Source organism: Myotis nattereri (assembly GCF_964212035.1).
Source record: "Myotis nattereri genome assembly, chromosome: 6".
Taxonomy (NCBI): Eukaryota; Metazoa; Chordata; class Mammalia; order Chiroptera; family Vespertilionidae; genus Myotis; species Myotis nattereri.
The window spans coordinates 6322986-6346576 of record NC_138081.1 but is presented as its reverse complement, the minus strand read 5'-3'; the positions used below and the strand labels follow the sequence as shown (position 1 = coordinate 6346576).

Here is a 23591-nt window from a genome sequence, read left to right as displayed (position 1 = left end):
CGAGTGCCCTCCTCTACCCCACCTGCCACCTTCCCGGCTCAGGCTCACCCCGCTCACTGCGACGCTGTGACGGCCTCCTGAAGCCCCTGCCCCTACTCCATCCCCCACGGTACGCCCTGCCATGCCACCCTCCCAGCTTACAGCGCTCTGTGGTTCCCACTGGCCTGAGGATCAATGCCAAGCCCTGACTGCCTTCCCAGCTCTGCGTTGTGCCCTCTCCTGCCTGCCCTCCCTCGCTCATTCCATGTTGAGCCACCACGCTGGCCATTTCAGACAGGGAGACACGTCCCCGGGGCCGGCCTTCACGTTGTGTCTGTCTGTCCAGGGCAGGGGAGAGCGGGTCCCATTGGTCCCCTAGCCTGGGAGTGGTGAGGACTCCAGGAAGCGCTGGGGAGCTGACCTCTACAGGGTGGGTGGGGGCGGTCGAGGGCAGCGGGGGAGACTGGCAGTGATGGGCAGAGGCCTGAGAGGATCGGGAAGCTGTGGCTGGGTTTGGGCCCCAGCAAAGGCACTGAGAATGCAAGTGTGAAGGGGGGTGGATGGCAGGGAGCAAAGGGTTAAACGTGAGGAGGTGGCCTGAACAAGCAGGCGAGGGGGGGTAGTTTAGGGGGGACAGGTGGTCCTGGCTTGGGGAGAGAGGTGGACAGTGGGGTCACGGTGCAGGCTGTGCCGTGGCAGGCATGGCCTGACCCTTCCCTTCACCTGTCAAATTCCCCCTCTCCCCCTCCCGCAGGCCCAAACCACAAGCCTCCTCCTTGAGGCCCCAGGGCTCCTCCCTGCTCCTTGTCTGCAGTCTCCAAACCTGTGTTACAGCAGCAGCATCTGATGTTGTTGTTGGGTCTGTTGTTACCCCCCCGCCCACCACCACCCACCCCGCCCCCACGAGAGAGGTGACGGATCCTCGGTCTGTGGGCAGGTGAAATCAGCAGACGAGCCGCAGCTCCCGCCTGAGCCCTCGGGGTCAGGGCCGGGGTCAGGGCCGCAGGGAGAGGAAGCACCAGGGTTCAGTGCCTCCACGGTGGCCCAGCCCATCCTCCCGGGCACATTTGCTGCACATCAGCGAGCACACACCCTGCTGGTGCCAACCACCCCTGCCTCCGCCCCCCCCAAAATCTCAGACACACACGCGCTGAAGTCCCCCAAGTCACACACACGCACACACACACGCACACGCACACACGCTGAAGTACCCCCCACACGCACACACGCTGAAGTCCCCCCGCCCCACACACGCACACACGCTGAAGTTGCCCGCACATGATCAGCTGCCCACTTGCCTTCAGTGGGACCTTCTGGGGCCCCACACCCATGGTCGCCCCCTCTTCCTCTCCAGCCTCTGGGGCAGGGGTGGGTATTCCACTGCACAAGGTGCAAAGGTGCTCCTGGTGCTCAAGACAGTGGTGCGACCCCCTCCCCCTGCAGCCCCGAGCCTCCCAAGGGGCCTCCCTGCTCCACTCCCCCCTCCCGCCCCCGCAGCCTCTTCCCCTCTCAGGGGAGAGTTTTTAAAATTGATGAGAGAGAGAGAGAGAGAGAGAGAGAGAGAGAGAGAGAGAGAGACATCAGTTTGCTGTTCCCCTTATTGATGCCTCCACTGGTTGCTTCGTGCGTGTGCCCTGATGGGATGGAACCCGAAACCTTGGCCTATCAGGACGACACTCTAACCCACTGAGCTGCCCGGCCAGGGCCCAAGGGAGACTTGTCACTTGTCACTGATAAAACCACCCCTGAAATTTCAGCTCCGCAAATTTCCATTTCCTCCTTCCTTCCTGGCCTCCCCTCCCACTCACCCGCTTCCAGCCACACAGGTCCTCCTGGTCCCCAGCCCACCAGGTGCTCCGGCCGCAGTGCATGTGCACATGCTGAGCTCCTGCTGCTGGGCCGTGCGCACACCCCTGGCTCCCGCCCTCCCTGGCGCTCCTGCTTGCACACCCTGTCACTCCGACAGCTCACGCTTATTATTTATCCCCTGGAAATAATGCTCAGAAACGTGAGGGCTCTTTTGTTTTGTCCGCTGCTCTATTCCTCAGCGCCTGGGATGGGCATGGGGATAGCAGGTGCTTGGTAAACGCTGCTCCATGCCACATAGCACTTCCTTCAGCCACAGGAGCCCGGACTCGCCCATTTCGCAGAGGCAGGAACTGAGGTTCAGAGGTGTGGGGCCTGCCTGCAGCCAGCCCAGCCGCTCCCCTCTGCCTGTCTGCTCCCCATCTCATTTCCCACCTGGAAAATAGTACAGCTGGTTTGCCGCCCGCCCCCTCCCCGCCCCCCAATTTGAGCCAGTTAGAAAGAGACACCCTCACTGGGTTTCAGAGCCCTCTCACCCTGCGCCCACCTGGCACCGGACAGCAACTGTAGATGCCACCCAGTCCCCAGGTCTGACCCTCAGATGCGTCTGCGGTTCCCTCGAAGCCTTTCAGAAATGCAGGGCCCTCCACGCGGTGTGAGCCTGAGCCCAGCCCTGTGTGCTCCCCTCCCCCGCCCCCCCCCCCCCCCCCGTGCCCGCCGGGCCTTCCCAAAGCTCATCCCCAGGTCCTGTCCCCACGGCCTCGCCACCCACCCAGAGCCAGGCCCAGGACCCCTGGCGGCCGGCCAGGCCCCATGTCGGTGCCAGCTTCCTGCTCCTGCCTCGGCAGACGCCCCCATCCTGCCCGCTCCACGCCACCTTCCTCTCTGTGGGTTGTGGAAAGCGGATGGGGTGGACGCAGGGGTGGCATGGCCTGCACTTGACGGGAAGGAGCAGAGTCCCCCTCTTTGAGCTGAGGGCCCTGCCCCTCACCCCTCCTAGCCTGAGCTGAGGGCCTGGCCTGCCCTGACCCACTGTGGTGCCGGCCTGGACCCGGGAGCCCAGGCAGGCCCCTCCCGGGGCAACCGGGAAGGGGACGAAGCTCCATCCTGCTGTGCTCTGGGCCCCAGGGCTCCCCACCCCCTGCACAGCTGGCCCCAGGTGGGGGCGATCAGGAAGGAGAAGGAGAGGTGTCCTCTGGGGTCCCTGCAGGGGAGAGCAGGGGTCTAGGTGCAACCCGCCTTCCCAACAGCCAGCTCTCTGGGGAAAGCATTAGAGCACAGGTGAGTCGTATGGCCACAGGCTGCTTCCCGCTGACTCAGGGGGCAGCCCAGATGCCCCGCCTCCAGCCTCTGGCCCGCGGCTGAGTCAGGCAGGCAGGGCCTGGCCAGGAGGCCCGGGAGAAAGCCCCAGCCCCGTGGGCCACCTGCGCTGTCATGGTCTGGGGCTAGGAGGGGGGACCCCCCTCACCGGCTGCGCTGGTCAGGGTCAGGCCAGTCACTGCGGTCTCCCTCCACCACCCCAAGCAGGTGCCACCACCCAACAAGCAGCTGTTACCAGTCACGTGATTGAGAGAGGCCTCCATGTTCTGATATTGAACTTCAGCTCTGCAATAGGGTCAGGCTAGACGTGGGGTGGGGGTGGGGGGCCCATGGAGCAGGCCAGACCAGTCATCATGAGAAGAGCTGGGGGCAATGTGAGCTCTCTCTCTCTCTCTCTCTCTCTCTCTCTCTCTCTCTCTCTCTCTCCTCAGAGCCTTGGACCACGGAAGGGAAGGGACCCTGGTCCTACCAGGAGCCACCAGCACCTCCAGACAACAGCACCTCCTGGTGTCCAAAGCAGATCCCGTATGAGGTGAGCCTCCAACTCCCACCCGCCCTCGCTGCTGGGCGGAGGGCCGGCCTCCTGGACGTCTGGGCCTCCTGCCCCGGCCCCGCGGCTGGTGCTGCGCCTGGCAGTGGGCTGCCACCAGGAGCAGCGGGAGGGGTGCTCTGTATCGACCCCAGGGACCTCCACCTGCCCAGCCCATCCCCCGAGGCAGGCCCCACGGCCCCAGGCCTGCTTTCCTGGCTTTGTCCCTGTGCTGGCGGGGCAGGAACTTCCTGCTGGAGAATTCCCGGATCCTCCCTGTGAGGCCGCAAGCCCGGCCTGGGAACTGGGGCGGGAGGGACGTCAGGGACGTGCAGACCGGGCAGGCCTGGGCCAGGGTCCTTTCCACCCCTGCCAGGTGCACAGACCTCCTGCCCAGACGCCCAGACACGCACTGCACCTGCCCCCGGAGCCCAGGGCGCTGCGCCCCGCAGGCACAGACTGGGGACTAGACTGACCCCCCCCCCCGCCCCCCTCTGACTGCTGAGCTGGCTCCGGGTGCCGATGAGCGGCAGGGTCCACAGTCAACCAAGTGGGCCGGAGTCAGACTGGGCTTTATTCATAACCTCCCAGCCCACGTCCGGCTGTGGGACAGCCTGCTGGCAGCCGCCCTGCAGTCGCATGGGCACCGTTCATCCCAGGACCCGGCCCGGAGCTCCTGGGCTGTTTCCAAAGGAGAGGGGCTGCCTCCCTGTGCAGGTCCGTCCGGGCCGGTGAGGCAGACTCGCCGGCACCCCTCACTCCCTCGGAGGCCAGTGTGGAGGCCAGTTTCCCAGGGCATCCATCTCCTGGAGCAGCAGGCCCTGGGGGCAGACCGGGCGGGAGGAAGAGGCCTCAGCATCTGGGCTCCCCTCTCCCTCCAACTCCGGGGCGGGGGTGTTCCTTCAAAACCCCAGGAGTCCAGCACCCAGCCGGCTCTCCCATCCTCACCTCTGCGGTGGACACCACCAAAGGGGCTCCGCACCCTTCCCTCAGACGCCTCAGCGCCCCTCTCCCGGGGCCCCAGCACTCCCCAAAGGCTGGGGGCGGCTACCCCCCCCCCCCCGCCCCGGCTTGGTGTCCCTGAGGGATGAGAAGGGCGTGGGGTGGTGATGGGGACAGACCTCTAAACACCCACGAGAGGACGATATCCCGAGGCAGCTGTGTCCCCAGAGTGAGGGCTGAGCTGGGCCCCCACTTGCCACGCCCCCCAGATACTCCCAGGCCCCTCCAATGCTGCTCAGGCCACCCCAGGACTGTGAGCCCTGGGCAGGGGCAGGCAGGCTCAGGGGTGGTGCTGGGGGGAGGAGGAGGAGGAAGAGGGAAAGGGCAAAGGCGAGGGGCCCTGCCAAGCTGACCTGCAGCCGAGGGTGGGTTGGGAGTGGTGGCTCAGCCCTGCCCCCAGAGCTCGGAGGGGTGCCTGTGAGGCACCGCGGCCTCAGGACAATGAGAAGGCTGCCCTGGGCGTCTGGCGGGCCTGTGCTCCTGTAGCCAGAGCCCTAACCCTGAGGGCCCTGTGCAGGTGACAGCCGTACACTCTACATCGCCAACAGCCCCCTCACGGGCAGAGGCCTGAACACCCGCCTCCCAGCCCGCTGCTCGCTCTTCCTTCCTTCCTTCCTTTTTTTCAACTGATTTTTAGACAGAGAGGAAAGGGGGGGGGGGGTCAATTTGTTTTTCCACTCATTGATGCATCCATTGGTTGATTCTTGTAGGTGCCCTGACCGGGGATTGAACTGGAAACCTTGTTTTATCGGGAGGATGCGCTAACCAGCTGAGCTGCCCGGCCAGGGCCCAACCCTCTGCTGTTTCCTTTGGTAAACCACATGGACAGGGGCATGTGTCCACTGAGTGGAAGGATGAGCTGATGAATGAATAGAAATTAAGCAGAAATGACCCCAACTCATCTCTCCACAACAGAGCCATCAATGCGCCCCCAGCCGAATGCTTAGGCTGCTGTCCAGGGTGGGCAGCGGTGGTCTGTGGTGTGACCAGCGGAGTCACAGTCCGCACCTGTGTGTGTTCGTGGGGTCAGGCATGGGTGTGAAGGGAGAGAAATAGAAAATGAGCAACAGCATGTGAGTTACAGATGTACTAAAAGCCTTAGAGCCACTAGACGAGTCCCTCGTGTTCAGACAAGGAAACTGAGGCTCAGAGAGGGGAAAGGACCTGCCCAAGGCCTCAAGCAAGTGGATGGCAAACTTAAGCCTCAAGAGTGGACATTTGGTCCTGGCCGGTTTGGCTCAGTGGAAAGAGCGTCGGCCTGTGAACTGAAGGGTCCCGGGTTCGATTCCGGTCAGGGCACATCCCTGGGTTGCAGGCTGGCCCTGTGCAGTCCCTGGTCACCCTAGCCATAGCTTTCTCCATCCACTCCCCAGTAGGGCGTGTGCAGGAGGCAGCCAATCGGTGATTCTCTCTCATCATGGATGTTTCTTTCCCTCTCTCTGAAATCAATAAAAATATAATAATAATAAAAAGAGTGGAGATTTGGACTCTGGGTCAGATGAGAGACAGAGAGACTGATGGGGATGTGTGTGTGTGCAGGGGTCAGGGTCAGACTCTCAGCAATACCGCCAAGAAGGGATCATGCCCCCCCCACCCCCACCCAGGCAGTGGGGGGCTGGAGCCTGGGCCGGGGCCGGGGCCATGGAAGGCCTCCCGTCCGCTTTCGCCAGTGTCCTCGGGCAGCGTGGCATACCTGGTCACCCAGAATGCTCTCCAGGGTGATCTCTGACGGGACCAGTGGCTCCAGGCCCTCAAGGCTGCGCATCTTCCGGAGGCGGAGGCGGGACTCCTGCTGTGCTTCCAGAAACTTCTTTAACTCTGACTCCACGAAACCTGAGAGCCAGAGAGATGGGCAAGGGACAGGCAGGAATGGGCTGGAGCAAACTGCTGGAGGCCGAAGGAAGAGGCGGCTCTGGCTCCCATCCTGGCCCCGCGCAGTCCCTGGTCACCCAGCCATAGCGCTTTCTTCACCCACTCCCCGGAGCCAGCCAGACGCCGCCTCCCCAAGAAACTCGCTTCCATGGGCTCCCTCCGGCAAGCATGAGTGTGAGTCTCCTCACCTCCTGGGAGACCATGCAAGGGACAGACATCTACTTCCCTCCAGCCACCAACTCAAGAGCATGGATCTGGAACCATCCCAACTACCTGGGCTCAAGTCCCAGCCCTGCCATTTCCTAGCTCTGTGATCTTGGGTGAGTTACTTAACCTCTCTGTGCCTAGCTTCTCCCTCCGCTGTGAAGTGGCGAGTATAAGACCTACCTCAGAAGCCAGTACATTATTTTGTGAAAAGCGCTTAGAAGAGGAGATGGCCCATAGAAATGATTATGTAAAGGTTAGCAATGACTTTGTATTATCACCCTCCGCCTCTCTCTCATCTGCCCTCAGGGGCACCCTCTGGGGCCCTGTCACAGCAGTGCCCACCTGATGGGAAAACCAGAGCTGGAGGTGGCCACTGAACGGAATTCCAGGCGGGGAGCCCCAGCCCAGTCACACCTTCACCTCGCGGTCTGCACACCCCAAGGGAGGAGGACCCTACCTAGAGGAGCGAGCCTCCCGCCCAGCCACTCTCTGTCCAACTTCCCGGGTGGTCATCTTAGGTCCTATGGCACCACCTGGTGGTCAGAGCTGGCATCGCACCCATGAGCCCATAGAAAACGGGACTGCCTGGCGTGTGGGGAGGGGAGGTGGGGCACCCCACTTACCCACTGTGTCGATTGGCCTAAATGCCTTATGCAGTGGCGACTGGAGGGGGACTGGGACGCAGAGCTTGAATGAGCTGTCCTCTTCCTCCATTTCCTCTTCCTCCCCTTCCTCCTCGTCGGGTAAGTCTTCCTCGAGAGGCAGCTGGGGGTGTTTCGGGTCACTGAGCAGGTGAGAAGGGCCCCAGCCCGCAGCCCCACCTCCACATGAAACAGGAAGCAGCCGGAGCAGCTCCGGGGGGTGAAGGCAGGACTGCTCCCACTCCTGGGCCCCACCCCGGCCTCCCCCGGGCGGCCCCAGCTCGGCCCCACAGACCTTGGCCATGGCCAGTTTCTGAAACTGCTTGTACAAGGTGAGGATGTGGTTCCAGGGAGTGGCCCCCACCTTCAGAGAAGCCGGCCTGAGGTCTCCTGTGAAGGCAGTCACCCGACCGTCAGCTGGGTCAGCCGGCAACGGGGGTGGGCTCGGCCCAGCCGGGCAGGGACAGCTGGAGGTTGGGCTGCGGCGAGGCCGCCTGGTTTTCCTTAGCAAACACCTGCTATGCCCAGGCACAGTCTGGGCACTTTACAAGGACATTTCATTTCATTCTTGCAACTACCTTCTGAGGCAGGAACTATCGCACTCTCATTTTATAGAGGAAACGGGCACACAGAAAGGCCGAGCAGTCTGCTGCCACCACACAGCTTGGCACAGTGGAGTTGGGACCCCAGGCAGCCTGCCTCCAGCCTTCCCTTAGGCTGTGCCCTTCCCGGCCCAGCCCCAGTCCTGGAAAAAGAGGGCTGTTCCCGGCCCCGCCCCTGCCCGGCCCCGCCCCCGTGCCCACGCTCACCGTCCAGCAGCTGCTGCTCCTCCCCGGCAAGGGCCTCAGGGCTGACCTCCAGCGGCCCCGTGGCCCCCTGCTCCACCTCCAGGGCTTGGGCAAAGTGGCCCCTGATCCCAAAGCAGAGTCAGGTGGGGGTGGCAGGCGGGGCCCAGAGACTTGGTAAAGGCCCCGGACACCCCCACGTCCCCCAAGGCTCTCCCACAGGCCCTACTCAGCCCCTCCATCCTCCTGCTCCCAGCTCCCCGCTGGGCCCTCTGGGGCTTCATCCTGGAGGCGGGAGGGGGCGGGGGGCCAGGAGGGGGGAGGGGGGGCAGGTGGAGTGGGAACGGTGGCACCGCCTCACCCCGCAGGCGCCTTTCCGGCCCCAGCAGGACCCCTTTCCTTTGGAGCCCCCATCCCCAACCCTCACTTGTGGGAGGACCCTCATCTCTGCTTCCTTCCACACCCCCAACACACCCCTCTGGTGCCTCCTAGCCCTGATGTTGTCCGTCCTGCCCACCCAGGTGCCCTGTCCAGTCCTCGACCCTCCAAGGACTCCCAGTCCTGCTCCCCCCCCCTCCCCCAGCTTCCATCCAGGCCTTGTCCCAATTCCTCTGCCTCAGGCCCCTTCCCCCCACCACAGCCCAGCCCCTCACCTGTCTGGGGGCCCCGCCGCCTCCTCCTCCTCTTCCCTCTGCGCCTTCTCAGACAGGTTGCCCAGGACCTCCTGGCTTCCTCTGGGCAGCACCCACTTTACCTCTACACCCGGGGCCATGAGGCTCAAGACCTTCATGGAGGGGGTGGTCTGGGCCCTCATGCCCCCCAGCCCCGAGGGCTCACGCTGTGGCAGGGCCTCAGAGGGGGTGCGGTGCCCCTGGGCCGGCCGCCTGGGCTCCTGCCTCCCCGCTCGCCCCTGGCGGTCCATCCTCAAGGACCCAGGGCGCGCCTCATCTCCCAGCAGGGTCCCCTCGGAGCTCTTCCGGCCGTCCGTGCTCCCCACCAGGCTGCGGAAGAAGCGGGCCATGGAGGAGTGGTCCAAATTTCCAGACCGAGGGGTTGGAGCTGGGCTCGCCATCCTGAGAGGGACCTTGACTCGGAGGGAGGGGCCGTAGCAGCCCCCACAGGACCAACTGCTTAAGAACTGGAGGAGCTTTCAAATTAAAAGCTCCAGTTGGAAACTTCCAGGAGTTCTAGAAGGCAAAGGGCAGGCAGGCGGGAGGCGGGGAGTGATGGGGGGATGAGGGGGGGATTAGCTGGGGGCAGAGAGGGCTGGGGGTGGCTGAGGCAGGAAGGAGGCCTGGGGAGCCAGCCTGCGGGTGGTTGGTGAGGAGGCATGTGGGTGGGGGGTGGGCAGAGGGGGCTTGGGGAACCCGGGCCCTGAGGAGGGGGCAAGGGGTCTGGAGGACTCGGCACACCCTCTCTGCACCTGCTGGCCCTTCCCTGGGTGGCCAGAGGGCCCGCCCTTCTCTCCCCTCCAGGCACTCGGTTCCCTTGGGTCCAGGGGGGCGCACAGACCCCCCTTGTTTTGTTTTGTTTCCCCCAGAGAATTCCTTCATTGAAACTTTCATTAAGTTTTACCGTGAAACTGGACATACATGATGGAAAATACATACCCATTACATGTCCTTCAGTGGTATTGCTCTATAGGGTACTGCTAATTCCAGGGGACCCTCCAGTATTGGAATTCGATGGCAGGGCTCATTTCTGTCCTTCAAACAGTGCCCATTTTCCATTTGTTGGTAGGAAATGACGGGTTTTTTGTTTTGTTTTGTTTTTATTTATTTATTTTTAAAATATATTTTATTGATTTTTTACAGAGAGGAAGGGAGAGTTAGAAACATTGATGCGAGAGAAACATCGATCAGCTGCCTCCTGCACACCACCTACTGGAGATGTGCCCGCAACCAAGGTACATGCCCTTGACCGGAATCAAACCCGGGACCCTTCAGTCCATAGGCCGACGCTCTATCCACTGAGCCAAACCAGTCAGGGCTTTGTTTTGTTTTTAATATATTTTTATTGATTTTAGAGAGGAAAGGAAAGGAGAGATAGGAACATCAATGATGAGAGAGGATCATTGATTGGCTGCCTCCTGCATGCCCTCCACTGGAGATGGAGAGTGCAACCGGGCATGTGCCCTGAACGGGAATCGAACCCTGACCTCCTGGTTCATAGGTCAACACTCAACCATGGGCCATGCCCGGCCAGGTGGAAATGACGTTTTTATATATTTTGAACCAGCCCGTGTACTTTCGACTCCACACCAAGGTGCATCCATCTCAATCATTGATTTTTCATCAGGTATTGCCTTCTGAACTCCCCCAGGGGCTCCGTGCTCAGTGAGCAGCACTGAGTCCCATGGAGACCCACACAGGGGACAGTCGGTGCTGCCAGTCCCATCAAACAACTGCGCTGCTCCACCCACCCCCCCAGCTAGCTCCATTATGTGCAAAAAGTCAGCCCGAGCTGGTTTGGCTCAGTGGATAGAGCGTCGCCTGCAGATTGAAGGCCCCCTGGTTCCATTCTGGTCAAGGGCACATGCCCCGATTGTGGGCTCACCCCCAGTAGGGGGCGTGCAGGAGGCAGTAGAACAATGATTCTCTCTCATCATTGATGTTTCTATTTCTCTCTCCCTTCCTCTATGAAATCAATAAAATATATATTTTTTAAAATTCAGCATGTGAGTTTCAACAGTGAAGAAACATTGGTAATTTTGTCCCGAAGTTCAAACAGTTTTTCAAAATATTTGAGCTGAGTATCTTTGGGACAAAACTGCAGTCGGTCAAAATTGAGTCCACATTCCCCTTTTGCTACAACTTTCCCCTTTTGTTTTCAGCAAGATTTAGCGACTCCATTAAGTAAATATCGGGGTTATTCTTTTCAAATTCATCACATCTTGAAGGGTGACATCCAATTGTATTGAAAAAGATTTTAGCCCTAACCGTTTGGCTCAGTGGATAGAGCATCAGCCTGCGGACTGAAGGGTCCCAGGTCCGATTCCGGTCAAGGGCATGCACCTTGGTTGCGGGCATATCCCCAGTAGGTGGTGTGCAGGAGGCAGCTGATTGATGTTTCTCTCTCATTAATGTTTCTAACTCTCTATCCCCTCCCTTCCTCTCTGTAAAAAATCATTAAAATTTATTTTTAAAAAAAAGAAAAGAAAAGCAGAGATCTGCCCAACATTACTTTTAAAAACAACAACATTTCATCTGTTGTGCCAAATGCGGTGCATCTTTTCCGCCTGGAATCATAAACTCCCACTCCACACCCTGTATGACACCCTGGTCATTGTGGTGCTTTGGGAGCCTGCCCCCCAAATCCCTCTGAGCAGAGGCTCCGTATAAACTTGAAGCGACTCATAACTGCGGTGCCCAGTTGTCCCTGGCGGAAGCGGAAGTCCCTCCCTGTGGTTTCATCTGCTCACCTGCCTGTCCCCTTCGGGTTTCTAGTCCCAGAGGCCAGGGAGGTGCCTGGTACCTAGTTGCACGTTGAATCTCAATGTAGTATTGTTTTCCCGGGCACCTCCAGACTCGATTGTAACGCAGCTCGGTGACTTCCGGAGAGCTCCTTAAACAGCTGAGCCTCAGCTGGCTCATCTGTACAGTGGGTGTATGGATGGCACTACTTGCAAGCGTTGTTGAGAAGATTCAATGAGAAGATTCACGTGCTAAAGTGCAAAAGAAACATCACCATCCTGATTTTTTCCATTGGTATTGACTGGTGGGAGGGAGAAAAGATCAAGGGCCAGGGGTGGGAAAAGCAGCGGGGAGGAGGAGCCACTCGCGTGGGGGCTGCCGACGGAGGGGCGAGCGCAGACCGCCCCGCCGGGAGGCCGCACATCCGCATCCGGCGGCTGCAGAGCAACTTCCTCTAGAGGGAGCTGATGGGAGCCGGGAGCTGCCGGCTCCTCCACGCTCGCTCCCCTCCCGGAGCCTGTTGGTGCCGAGGCGGGGACCCGCGGAGACAGACAGCATCGGACACCAGGAATTCACTGACAGCCGCTCCGCGAAGCCGGGCCTGGGAGCGAACCCTGGAGCAGCCCCTCGGGACCTCCAGCCTCGGCCCCACGGAGCCATCCCTGGCCTAGGCCGGGGTCTGGGTAGGTAAGCCGGCAGGTCCGGCCCATCCTCTCCGATCGATCGAGGCAGCACCAGGCTCAGGGTGGGGCAGGGAGAGCGCTGGGAGCGGGGTGGGGAGGGGGAGGCTTTGCCGGAGCAGCTTCGATAACGCCCGCGGGGGCCTGATCCGGCCAGGGCTGCCTCTGGCTGCCCCTCATGCCCTGGCCCTGGGCGCCTGAGACTCGGGGGCGAAGGACCGAGCCTTTTAGCAGTCCGGGCGGCCGGAGTGGAGGTCAGAGCCAAGGTCAAGGCTGGGGGAACTCTCACGGCGCTTCCTGCTGCCCAGGAGCCCTCGACTGGGTCTGCAGCCCCGCCGGGCACTTCCCCTGGGGGACATCCTGGGCTCAGCGAACCCGGTAGATGGGGTGCGGGGACTCGCCTTACCAGGAAGTCATGCCTCTTGGACGGGCAGGGGTAGGCTATGGTCGGCAGAGGCCTCTGGTCCTGGGGCTGTGCCGCGGCTCCACCCGCTCCAGCAGGGAGCTCTGGGGCGGAGGGAGCGGGAGGTGCAGGCAGCATCCTCTGGCCCTGCTGTCCTGGGCTGCCGGGTTGGGGGACCAGGGGAGAGGCAAGGGCATCTTCTTCCAGGAGGAGCTGGAAGTGGGGGTGCTAGGCAAAGGCCTATTTTGAGAGGCACCTGGGGATGGAGGAGGGAGGGTCTGCCTTCTCCCCGGCCCTGCCCTGAGAAAGGAGAGGCGGAGAGCCCTACAAAAATAGCCCAGGCCTGAGAGAAGGGAGGCCAGAGGGTACATGGGCCCCCCAGGGAGGAGGGCGGCTCTGCCTGGCCCAGGGTGGGGCTTTACCCTATCCGGGGGATGGAGGGAGGGTGGGGGGAGGGGGTGTGGGGAAATGCTTGGTGTGTGGGGGAAATGGAGGGGTGCAAATTGAAAGTGAAACAGTTCACGTCCTGGAACTACTCCCTCTGTTTAGGGTTCATAGCAGATCAGGCCGCCCTGCTGGGCAGAGGAAACTGGGCTGGGCAGGAGAGCAAGCGTGGGGTGAGGGGGCGCCCGCGGAAGGCTGGAGGCCTGGCTGCCAGGCAGGAATAGAGGGCACAGGCCAGGCCTAACCAGGGAGAGATGCCTGGAAGGAACACCCTCCGAGACCCATAACTTGGAAAGTAAATCTTAAGTGTGTTGACATATGGGCTTGAGGAGATTCAGGTGGCCGACCTGACTCCTGACTAGCTCTGTGGCTGTGGGCACTCACCTCCGTGGGCCTCACCCGCCACCTGTGAAATGGGTATGACGATGCCTGCCTTGCGGGGTGAATGTGCCATTTCAGTGTCCGGCACCCCCAGCGGGAGTTCACAGCTGGGAGTAGCACACCATCGGCGCTCAGAAGTGTTTGTGGCCAACAGGCCTGAGCTGGAAGGCAGGTGTGTTCTGGCCAGCCAAGGGCAAGTGGGACCTTCGAGGTCCTTGGCGGGAAGGTGGCGAGCCTGCGGTGGCCCTGCGGCCCTGGGCCCCTGTGCGGGGCAGGTGCGGGGCTCCAGGACGGAGCTGAAATCGACTTGAGAAGCACTAGGGTCTGCTGCGGCCACGCTCCCGGGGCCCTGGACGCCGGGGGCAGGTCCCTGCATGTGGTCTTGGCTGCTTTGCTTTTCTCACCCCTGGGCTTCCCTGAAGAGTGGCCAGTGAAATGCAAGTGGCTGGAGCTCAGACTGGGGTTGGGGAGTCGGATGTCGGGGCCACTTGACTCCTGTGTGGCTGTGGCCCCTGCTTGTCCCCATCTTTGCTTTTCCTCACCATCCCCACAGGCTAACACTGCTCTCCCCTGGGACCTGAAAAATGGCATCTGGGCAAGGACCAGGCCCTCCCAGGCAGGACTGTGAAGGGCCTGCCCCGGCCTCCACTTCGGGTAAGGGTCCTTCTGCCCCTCGCGCACCCCATACCACCAGGGTGGCGGTGAGGTCAGAGGGCGGGCAGGGACGGACCAGGAAGGGAACTCACCTTGGACAGGGAGAAATGATCCCCACCCATTGCGGGTGGCCTGCTGGGCCAGTGATCCCGGGAAGCCCTGGGGCTGGGAGGGGCCGGGCCTGGGTTGCAGAGGTGGGAGGGGCTGGGAGTGAGCGGGGCCCTGGGACGGTGCCATCCCAGTGCCAGGGGCGGGATGGGCGGGAAGGAAGAGTGGGCGTGGCTGGCCTGTCCCTGCAGGAGGAGAAATGAGGAAGTAGATGGCTTATCACGCAGGGAAAACTATGGCACCTTTGGGAGGAAGTAAGATGGCTGCCCTTCCCTCTTCCCAGGGGACCTCGGGAAGCCTGCAGCTCTTGCGGGCTGTTCCCTGGACTTTGGGCTCAGCCCCAGGTCTGCCACTATGTCCCTGTCTGACGTATGGCCCCACGATCCCTAAGCCATAGGGCTGGGCTTGTCACACTGAACTCGGGGCCCTGATGCCCGGGTTCTCCTGGCCCGGCTACGCACTCTGGCTCTGGGACCTTGTGCCACCCTCCCAGCCTCAGGCTGCATTCCTGCCTGCAAGTGGGGACCGCCTACCTCCCAAGGCTGTCGTGTGGACTAGGTGGAAAGTGCCGGGAGACTACCCCGCACTGAGTAAGCACTGGGGGTGGACTCGGGGCTGCAGCGGGGAGCCCGCTGCCCGGGGTGAGGACAGCGGTGACCTTGAGGAAGAGTAACCATCCCCAAGGCTGGGGCTGCCCGATCCGGCCTTCCTCCCTGACTCCCGGCTTTGATCCTCAGAGGAGCAGGTGGCCCGGGACACAGAGGAGGTTTTCCGCAGCTACGTTTTTTACCGCCATCAGCAGGAGCAGGAAGCTGAGGCGGCTGCCCCCCCTGACCCAGAGATGGTCACCTTGTCCCCAGAGCCTGACAGGTGAGCAGAGCCCCACGGGGACACCTCAGGGAGGCGGATGCTCACATGGGTCACCATGGAGGTCCTGGGAGCTGGGGGACTCTGTGGGGGGCCTCTTGCCCTTCTTTCTTTGTGGCTCCTTATTCATCTTGGGCTCCCCCCGACCCCCGCCCCGGGGCATCTTGTCCCTGGGCCGAGCCCAGCCCTCGCATCTGAGAACACTGTGGGGGCCTCTGGGGAGGGATGCAGGCCGGGGCACCCCGGGCAGAAGGCCTGTCCGGGAGCCTGGGCCTGGCCCTGACAGCTGTCCCTCCCTCCCTGTTGCCTCCCGCGCCTCCAGCACCTTGGGGCAGGTGGGCCGGCAGCTCGCCATCATCGGGGACGACATCAACCAGCGCTTCGACCTGGAGTTCCACACCATGTTGCAGCACCTGCAGCCGACCCCAGAGAACGCCTACCAGTACTTCACCAAGATCGCCTCCAGGTAGGCCCGGCCCTGCCTCTGCCCGCACCCCGCGCCGCGCCCTGCCCCTGGGGGGACACACTTCTCTGTCAGTGTCGGGAGGCCTGTTGCTTCCCCATGTCTGCTGTTAATTCCCGTGTGGCCTCGGCCCATCTTTGCTTGCTGGGTCCCGGACTCCTCATCTCCGGAGCGTGAGCACTTGACCGTTTGGATCAGGATTGTGGATGGGCCCGGGTGGGGAGGTGCCCAGAGCCGCCCTGCCCGGCCCAGAAACAACTGTCCTTCTGATTTAGAGCCACATTTCACACCAAAGACAGTAAGGTTGCCGCCTGCTACCAGGTCCGGGAATAAGCAGTTGGTGCGGCGGTTAGAGACCACATGCCTGGTCCTGGCGTGGCTTTGCCACTTGCTGTCTTGAACTGCCTGGCCCTCCGTCTCCTCGTCCATAAAATGGAGAGGGCCGCTCAGGACGGGGTCCGCACGCACAGGTGTTAGCCGGGGTGAGAGCAGGGGGAGCAGTAGGCTTAGGCTTAGGGTTAGGCTTAGGGTTCGGGTCCGTGCTCAGCTGGAGCCCTGCCCAGGCCCTCAGAGGCCAGCCCCACCCGTGTGGTTCCAGGATTTGTCCTAACCTCCTCTTCTGTCCTTTTCTCTCTGCTGTCCCTCGGCTGCCAGGCCAGCAGCAATGCCCACAGGTAATCTCCCTGCTGCCTCTGTCCACTGCTCTGCCCTGTGCCCCCTGCGCCCGCAGCACCGGGCCCCCGGTGGTGGTGGCGGCGGCGGCAGTCCCATCCTGTGCCCTCTGAGCTTTCTCCTTTCACAGAGTTGCAGGCTCTCCCCAAACAGCAGCCAGGCGGGCACCTCTGCCACCTTGACTCACTGCTAAGCCGTGCTGCTTTCCTGCTGGGGGCGGTGGGGGGGGGGCGGGGGGGTCAGCCCCCTGGGCTCCCACTGATGGCCCGTGCTCTGCCCGCAGCCTGTTTGAGAGCGGCATCAACTGGGGCCGGGTGGTGGCTCTCCTGGGCTTCGGCTACCGCCTGGCCCTCCACGTCTACCAGCGAGGCCTGACCGGCTTCCTGGGCCAGGTGACCCGCTTCGTGGCCGACTTCATTCTGCATCACTGCATCGCCCGGTGGATCGCGCAGAGGGGCGGCTGGGTGAGTGCCCAGCACTGGCAGCCTCCCTGTGCTGCTGGGCTGCCCCCTTCACCCTCCACCCCCCAGTCCCTCAGTGCCTGTGTCCACTGCCAGCCCCTCTGACACCCCGTCTCCTGGCAGGTGGCAGCCCTGGACCTGGGCAACGGCCCCATCCGGAATGTGCTGATAGTTCTGGCTGTGGTTCTGTTGGGCCAGTTTGTGGTACGAAGATTCTTCCAGTCATGACCCCAGGAGGGGTCCTTTGGGGTCCCAGCCGAGACCCCCGCCTGGACTTCGGCCAAGCCTTCTTCCCTTACCCGTCCCCTGCAGGGGTCCCCCCTCAAGGGTACAGAAGCTTTAGCAAGTGGCACTTCAGCTTTGAAGGGCCCCTGCTCAGGGTCGGTCAGGCTGCGGGGGCACCCCAACATTGCATGGTGCTAATGGACCCCCTCTCTGGGCTCAGCTCTCTCTGCCGGACTTTGGGGAGGTTAATAACTTGGGGAAGCAAGAAGCTGGGAGGCACTTTTCCCCAATAAGTTTTTAATGGTTTTAGCTTTTTATAACGCCCTTAGGACACCCCCACCCCCTGTCCCCACCACTCTGCCACAGGCCAGGACATGGGATATGGGGGTTAGTAGGCCTATCCTGTATCCCGGATTCAGCTGTTCTGGAAGGTCAGAGCTTGAGAGCTGACCTGGAGCCCAGTCCTAGCCCTTCCAAAGCTTCATGTCCCCAACAGGGCTGGCGGGGGTTGGGGGACAAGGATCTACTTAACCCCCCCACCCCACCTATATGGCCTTGGCCGGCATACTCTCAGGGATTAGGGCCCGGGGTGTGGGGTGAGGAGGCAGACGAGCTGTCTGGCTTTATCCACCAGGCCCCTCCCAACCTGCCTCCCGAGGTCCTCAGCCCTCTCCCTTCCCCTCGCCACTTGCTCCGAGGCATCACTACTTGAGAAGGCTTCCTGCCCCCATCACTCCATGCCAGGGGGCAGGGCCTCCTGCACCGACGCTAGGGTTTAGGACTGTGGTGTGTGATGGTCAGGGAAAGGCGTAGGGAGCTCATCTTGAGGTTTCTGAGAGAAGGGCTATTAACATCACCAGAAACCCCAAGGTTGGGATCCGCTCTCATGGCCTGGGCGCAGTGTAATCTGGGAGAACTGAATACTTGAACTTTACCCCAAGCCCACCATCTGCCTAAGCCCCTCCTGGGGGTGGGGTGGGGGTGGGGGTGGGGGTGGGGGGCCTTGTCTATCTTATACAGCCTGGGGATTTGGGAAGAGAAGTGGTTGGTTTAGCCAAATGCAGGGGAGAAGCAGACGGAGCCCCCGGCCACCCCACCTCTGAGAGTGTCGGACAATAAACTGCCTCCCCTCCCAGTGGGAACTGTGGCCTCTGTCAGTCCTCTCTCCCTCTGGGTGGGTGAGGGAGCCTGGGCAGCCTGGCATTCGCCTGGCCTATTGCCGAATAAGGTCTCTTGGGTTTCCGGATCCTATAGAGGCCGCTGTGGTTCTCCAGCCCTGGGCGGCCTTGGCCCCTCCGCACCCATCTCCGCGTCCTGGGCGTCTCCTGCCCCGCCCCCCCCCCCCCCCCCCCCGGGAACGTGGCGGACCCTGAAGCACGGGGCTCTGGCTGCAGCGCTGGTGGAGCAGTGCACACGCCGGGACCCCACGGCCACCTCAGGCCTGGCCGAGTTCCTCTCCTTTCCTGGGGCCACCACCCACGCTTGGCTCCCGCCTGGGACACCGTGTCCCAGCTTCCGCTTCCCCGTGTCCCCCACAGCTGGCACACAGCTTTTCATTCTAGCGGCTTCGTGCTGCAGGGGAGTCCCCGTGGGGAGGCAGCCAGGGCGGTAAAAATAACAGCCTGGGGGCTGTAAGTGTTCCCGTGTGAACAGCCTGCCGCCCCTGCATCCTGGTCTGTTTCTGACACCCTCCAGAATGGTCACATGCGCCCCAAAGGACCCCCTCCAGAATGGTCACATGCGCCCCAAAGGACCCCCTCCAGAATGGTCACATGCGCCCCAAAGGACCCGGGGCCTCGCTTCCATTAATGAGGGGGTCTTGCCAGCCCCCTGCCCCTCCAGCTTGGCCTCCGCCCGAGCAGAGGCCGGGCTGGTGGTGGCTCCATGGCACCCGCAGTCCGCAGGAAAAGCCCGCGGACACTCCAGCCACACCCACAGGCACAGCCGGCGACCTGGCGGGAGGCGGCCCAAACCCCCTTCACAGACAGGAAAACAGGGCCTGCTCGGGCAGCGAGGGCGGAGCCAGCACTTGCCACCTTGGCACTGGTTCCAGGTTTTACGCGGAGCCGGAGGGTTGGACACAGGCCCGCCGAGGGGGAGGTGGGGAGGGGGTGTCGGTCTCCATCAGCCCCTGCAGAGGTCGGGAACCCCCAGGCTGCCCACGTCCAAGATGGCCACGGCGGCTTCGAGCTCCCGGCTGCCCGCTCCTGGGCGGAGCCTCCGGGCGCACCTCCCCCTCCCTCCCCTGTTGTGTTTTGTTGGTAATCCTCACCTGAGGATACCCTTTCCATTGGTTTTTTTAGAGAGAGTGGAAAGGAGGGGGAGAGAGAGAGAAACAGCGATGTGAGAGAGACACGTCCATGGTTGCCTCCCGCACACGCCTGACCAGGGCAGAGGATCAATTCTTGGCCAGAATCGAACCTGGGACCCTTCAGTCCACAGGCCGACGCTCTATCCACTGAGCCAAACCAGCCAGGCCCCGCAGGGTTTGCAGACGGGAGGGCAGCACTGGAGAGCAGGCGCCTGGGAGGCTGCGAGAAGGGCGGGGGAGTGGCGGGGCTTGGGGCTCTGCTGTCAGGAAGGAGTTGGGGCGCTGTCCTAGAAGGCCAGGGGCCCCCGAAGGTCTGGGCCCCTCTATGCACCCTCTTCTGCTGCCCGGAGGAAGCTTCCAAAGCCCATATCCCAGCGGCCTGGGGACCTGAGACTTGGGCCTGAGGAGTCAGCAGGGGGCGCTGTGGGCTACAGGGAGCCCGGGGTTCTGCAGGTAATGAGGAAGGTAAATTCTCGCAATGGCCTTCATGTCCGTGGTTCTGAGACTGAGCTTCATTTCCCCGCAGAGGCCTAGGTTCCTCGCCTGGTGCCGCTGCGCGGTCCGGCCAGCCGGGGCAGGAGCACTTCGGTTCAGAGCCCTGCCTGCCTGTCCCCGCGGCCGGCTCCGCTCCGCCCCGCCCCGCACCACCTGCGCGTTTGCTGTCTCACCTCCTCTGAAGAGTGAATGTTAAGGTCACTGGATATGCAAACTCTTTAATTCAAGAAAATCCTATTTTGCCAAAACCACTTAGTACATTGTTTGAACAAGTTTTTATTACCTAGCCATCTGAGTAGCATTAAAATAAATTAAAATTAATTTATTAGGTAATTAAAGCCATGAAACCACCATGTCATGCCCCAGTTGTACACACCTCAAATGCAAAGGTCCTTGATCATACGCTTGTAAAATATGGGGTCAATCTAAGAACAGGTGTTCATAATCTCATGTGTGTGTTGGGGGAGAGGGGGCAGACAGAGAGACAGAGAATGGAGTTACCAGAGACTGCCGGAGGTCAGGGACCAAGATCAGCAGAACCCAGCTTCTGGGGCATGTTCCCCACGCTGGACATGCTAGGAACGTCAGACTACTGGGTGTAAAGGATGGGGCATTCTGCCTGCCAGACAATAAGGGGACAAGAGGTGGTGATCGGCCCACGGAGCACATGACTGGGAGCAGGTTAGCAGCAAACCCTGTGAGTGACCCCGTAGGGGCAACCTCAGGGGCTACAATCAGGTGAAGGGCCAATGAGGGCAGACTGGACTTCTCTGAAAAAGCCCCTTAATAACTGAAGGCACTGAAGCCACAGAATATCTCTTTCCTGGAGTGGGGGGCTTGGCAACGGACTTGGTGGGCACCAAAGGGAGGCCTGTGAGGGTGTGTGTGAGAGGCCTCTGGAGAGTAACAGCGAGTGGGCCCTGATGGTTGAACTCAGCATAGAAATCAGCACGCCGCTCAGACCCCTCACCTCAATCCTTCCTTCGCGGTCTTGGAATCATTCCTGGTGCCCCATGCCTCAGCTTTTTGCAGCACCGGCTGAGAACATAGCACGAAGACAGTTCCTCAAAACTGTCTGCTCGCCCAGCCGGCGTGGCTCAGTGATTGAGCATCGACCTATAAACCAGGAGGTCACGGTTTGATTCTAAGTCAGGGCGCATGCCCGGGTTGAGGGCTCGATCCCCAGTGTGGGGCATGCAGGAGGCAGCCGACCAATGATTCTCTCTCATCATTAATGGTTCTATCGCTCACTTCCTCTCTGAAATCAGTATTCTATATAATTATAATAAACGCCTAGGTGGCATCACAAGATGGCCACCACAAGATAGCCAGCAGGGGAGAGCAGTTGGGGGCAACCAGGCCTGCAGGGGAGGGCAGTTGGGGGTGACCAGGCTGGCAGGCAGAAGCAGTTAGGGGCCATCAGGCAGGCAGGCAGGCAGGTGAGCGGTTAGGAGCCAGCAGTCTGGATTCTAAGAGGGATGTCTGACTGCCAGTGTAGGCCCGATTGGCCTACACCGGCAGTCGGACATCTCCCAAGGGGTCCCAGATTAGAGACTGTGCAGGCTGTGCTGAGGGACACCCCCCATGCATGAATTTCGTGCACTGGGCCTCTAATATATATATATATATATATATATATATATATATATATATATATATATATATATATAGAGAGAGAGAGAGAGAGAGAGAGAGAGAGAGAGAGAGAGAAGAACTGTCTGCTCCACTGTGGCAGTGTACCTGCTGTTGACCAGTGGGGTCAGATCACACCCGGGTTCCGCAACCTCGGTACTTAAGTTCTGGCTAGGAAAGAATTCAGAGCCAAGACTCAAACTATGAGGCAACATTTATTTGGAAATCACAGAGATAGGAAAAGTTATTTATAGAAGAAATGGGCTTAGGAAGCCCAACTGGCGTGGCTCAGTGGTTGAACGTTAATCTATGTACCGGAAGATCAGGATTTGACTCCCAGTCAGGGTACATGTCTGGGTTGTGGGCTTGATCCCCCAGTGTGGGGTGTGCAGGAGGCAGCTGATCAATGATCCAATCATTATTGATCCCTCTCTCTCTCTCTCTCTCTCTCTCTCTCTCTCTCTCCATTTCTCTCTGAAATCAATTTTTAAAAAAGAACGGGCTTAGGAAACAAGTTATAGAAATAAAGGAAGGGCCCTTGGAGCATGGGAGTGAGGAAGGTGATGGTAAGGGACCTGGGGGAGGGGGAGGAAAGGGGGACAGGCTGGAGGGAGTGAGCTGGGTCCTTCTTCCTAAGGGTTTTTAAAAAATATATTTTTATTGATTTCAGAGAGGAAGGGAGAGAGAGAGAGAGAGAGAGAGAGAGAGAAACATCAATGATGAGAGATAATCATTGATCAGCTGCCTCCTGCACGCCCCCCACTGGGGATCAAGCCCACAACCCGGGCATGTGCCCTTAACTGAAATCCAACCCAGGACCCTTGAGTCCGCAGGTTGACACTCTATCCACTGAGCCAAACCAGCCAGGGCCCTAAGGGTTTTTGTTTTGTTTTGTTTTGTTTTTAATATATTTTTTATTGATTTCAGAGAGGAAGGGAGAGAAATAGAAACATCAATGAAGATAGAGAATCCCTAGGGATTCTAGGGATTGAGCTCGCAACCCAGGCATGTGCCGTTGACTGGAATCGAACCTGGGACCCTTCAGTCTACAGGCCGACGCTCTATCCACTGAGCCAAACCGGCAAGGGCGGCCCGAAGGGTTTTAAGGGTGGAGATGTTAGGGAGATCCCAGGAGCAGATCTTAATAGAATATTCAGCAGTTTCCCAGGTGTGTCCTTTCAGGGTCTAGGTCTCCAGTGATTGATGGGTTGGTGCCTGGGCAGGGGTCATTACCCAGTGCAGCTGTGCCTGGTGTCGCTGTTTTCCTGGGCCTGGAGCTGAAATACAACGGAGACCTAGATGTTATCTCTAGGGAGGACAGGCCAGAGGTTCCAAACCGCATGACCAGAGCTATGCTAGGGGAGGAAAGGTCATCTTGGGGGTGAGGGCCTCCTTACAATGGTCCTTTGTTGGGTCCTTTCCGCCCTGGTGACCTCTGCACCTGGCCCATCGTCCTTGCTCTGCTCATGTCTGTCTAACGGCCCACCACATACCTATTTGGCAGGGTTCGTGGCCACAGGCTTTGTGACAACTGGCTGCATGGAATCCGGGCTCACCCACCTTCTCACATGTTGACCTGACCTCTCTGACCTCTCTGACCTGACCTCTGACCCTGCTGAGAGGAACTCCTATTCATTTCCTGCAGATGGTTAGGCTGATGAGAGGGGTAGCATTTTCTGGCTAAAGGAGGGCCACACCAGGGAAAGCAGGGCGAATTCTGAATTGTGGATGTGAATGGAAGTGCGAGGGAGGCGCTGGGCAGGGCTCGGGGATGTGGCTCCCCTGCTGGCTGAGGTTTCCAGGACCCCGAGTGGCACTCGACCAGGCTGTGTGAGAAGGGCTGTGTGCAGGCTACAAGCCAGTGCTGTTCTGGAGAGGGAGTGGGGAATGCCCTGGATGTGATGTGTAATGTCACAGACGAGCTCTTCACGTGACCTCGGACTCATTCTGGTGCCTGGTCATGGGCTAGCGAGGAGTCTCCCCCTCCTTCTCTGGCTGAGAGGCGCCACACCCAAGCTCAGCTGACATGAGACTGGGGGCTATTCCAAGCATTCTGTGCCTCCCTCCGGCCAGCTGGGGCCACAGGAACATTCACAGGCCTGAAGTGCCTGGTGCTGACGTCCTCAGACAACTCCTGCCATGGGCTGGCCCCCTGATCCAGACCGAGGTGCCAGCAGCCTGTTGTTCCTTCTTTGTCAAGGCTGCTTTCTCCTGCCAGCTCCCTACCAAGGCAGAGCGATG

General features: G+C 60.7%; 2 protein-coding genes across 2 annotated transcripts; one reads left to right on the top strand and one right to left on the bottom strand.

The window, feature by feature from the left end:
- Positions 1 to 4352: 4352 nt before the first annotated feature.
- LOC308521533 (gametogenetin-binding protein 1-like) lies at positions 4353 to 9213 on the bottom strand (the record flags this gene model as incomplete). Its single annotated transcript, XM_081094606.1, has 6 exons — positions 4353 to 4455; positions 6330 to 6469; positions 7339 to 7480; positions 7652 to 7746; positions 8166 to 8266; positions 8795 to 9213. The coding sequence occupies 6 exons, from the start codon at positions 9211 to 9213 to the stop codon at positions 4390 to 4392; spliced, it is 963 nt and encodes a 320-aa protein (XP_080950732.1). The 3' UTR covers positions 4353 to 4389.
- A 2538-nt stretch (positions 9214 to 11751) lies between these two features.
- Positions 11752 to 18053, top strand: BAK1 (BCL2 antagonist/killer 1). Its single transcript, XM_081093522.1, has 6 exons — positions 11752 to 12237; positions 14016 to 14116; positions 14962 to 15094; positions 15414 to 15557; positions 16510 to 16690; positions 16811 to 18053. Exons 2-6 carry the CDS (start codon positions 14047 to 14049, stop codon positions 16913 to 16915), a joined length of 633 nt encoding a protein of 210 aa, XP_080949648.1. The 5' UTR covers positions 11752 to 12237; positions 14016 to 14046; the 3' UTR covers positions 16916 to 18053.
- Positions 18054 to 23591: the final 5538 nt, after the last annotated feature.

Coding starts and splice junctions, on each gene's coding strand:
- BAK1 (XM_081093522.1), top strand. CDS start 14,047: ATGGCATCTGGGCAAGGACCAGGCCCTCCCAGGCAGGACTGTGAAGGG. Junction 14,117..14,961: donor TGCCCCGGCCTCCACTTCGG/GTAAGGGTCCTT, acceptor TTTGATCCTCAG/AGGAGCAGGTGGCCCGGGAC. Junction 16,691..16,810: donor TCGCGCAGAGGGGCGGCTGG/GTGAGTGCCCAG, acceptor GTCTCCTGGCAG/GTGGCAGCCCTGGACCTGGG.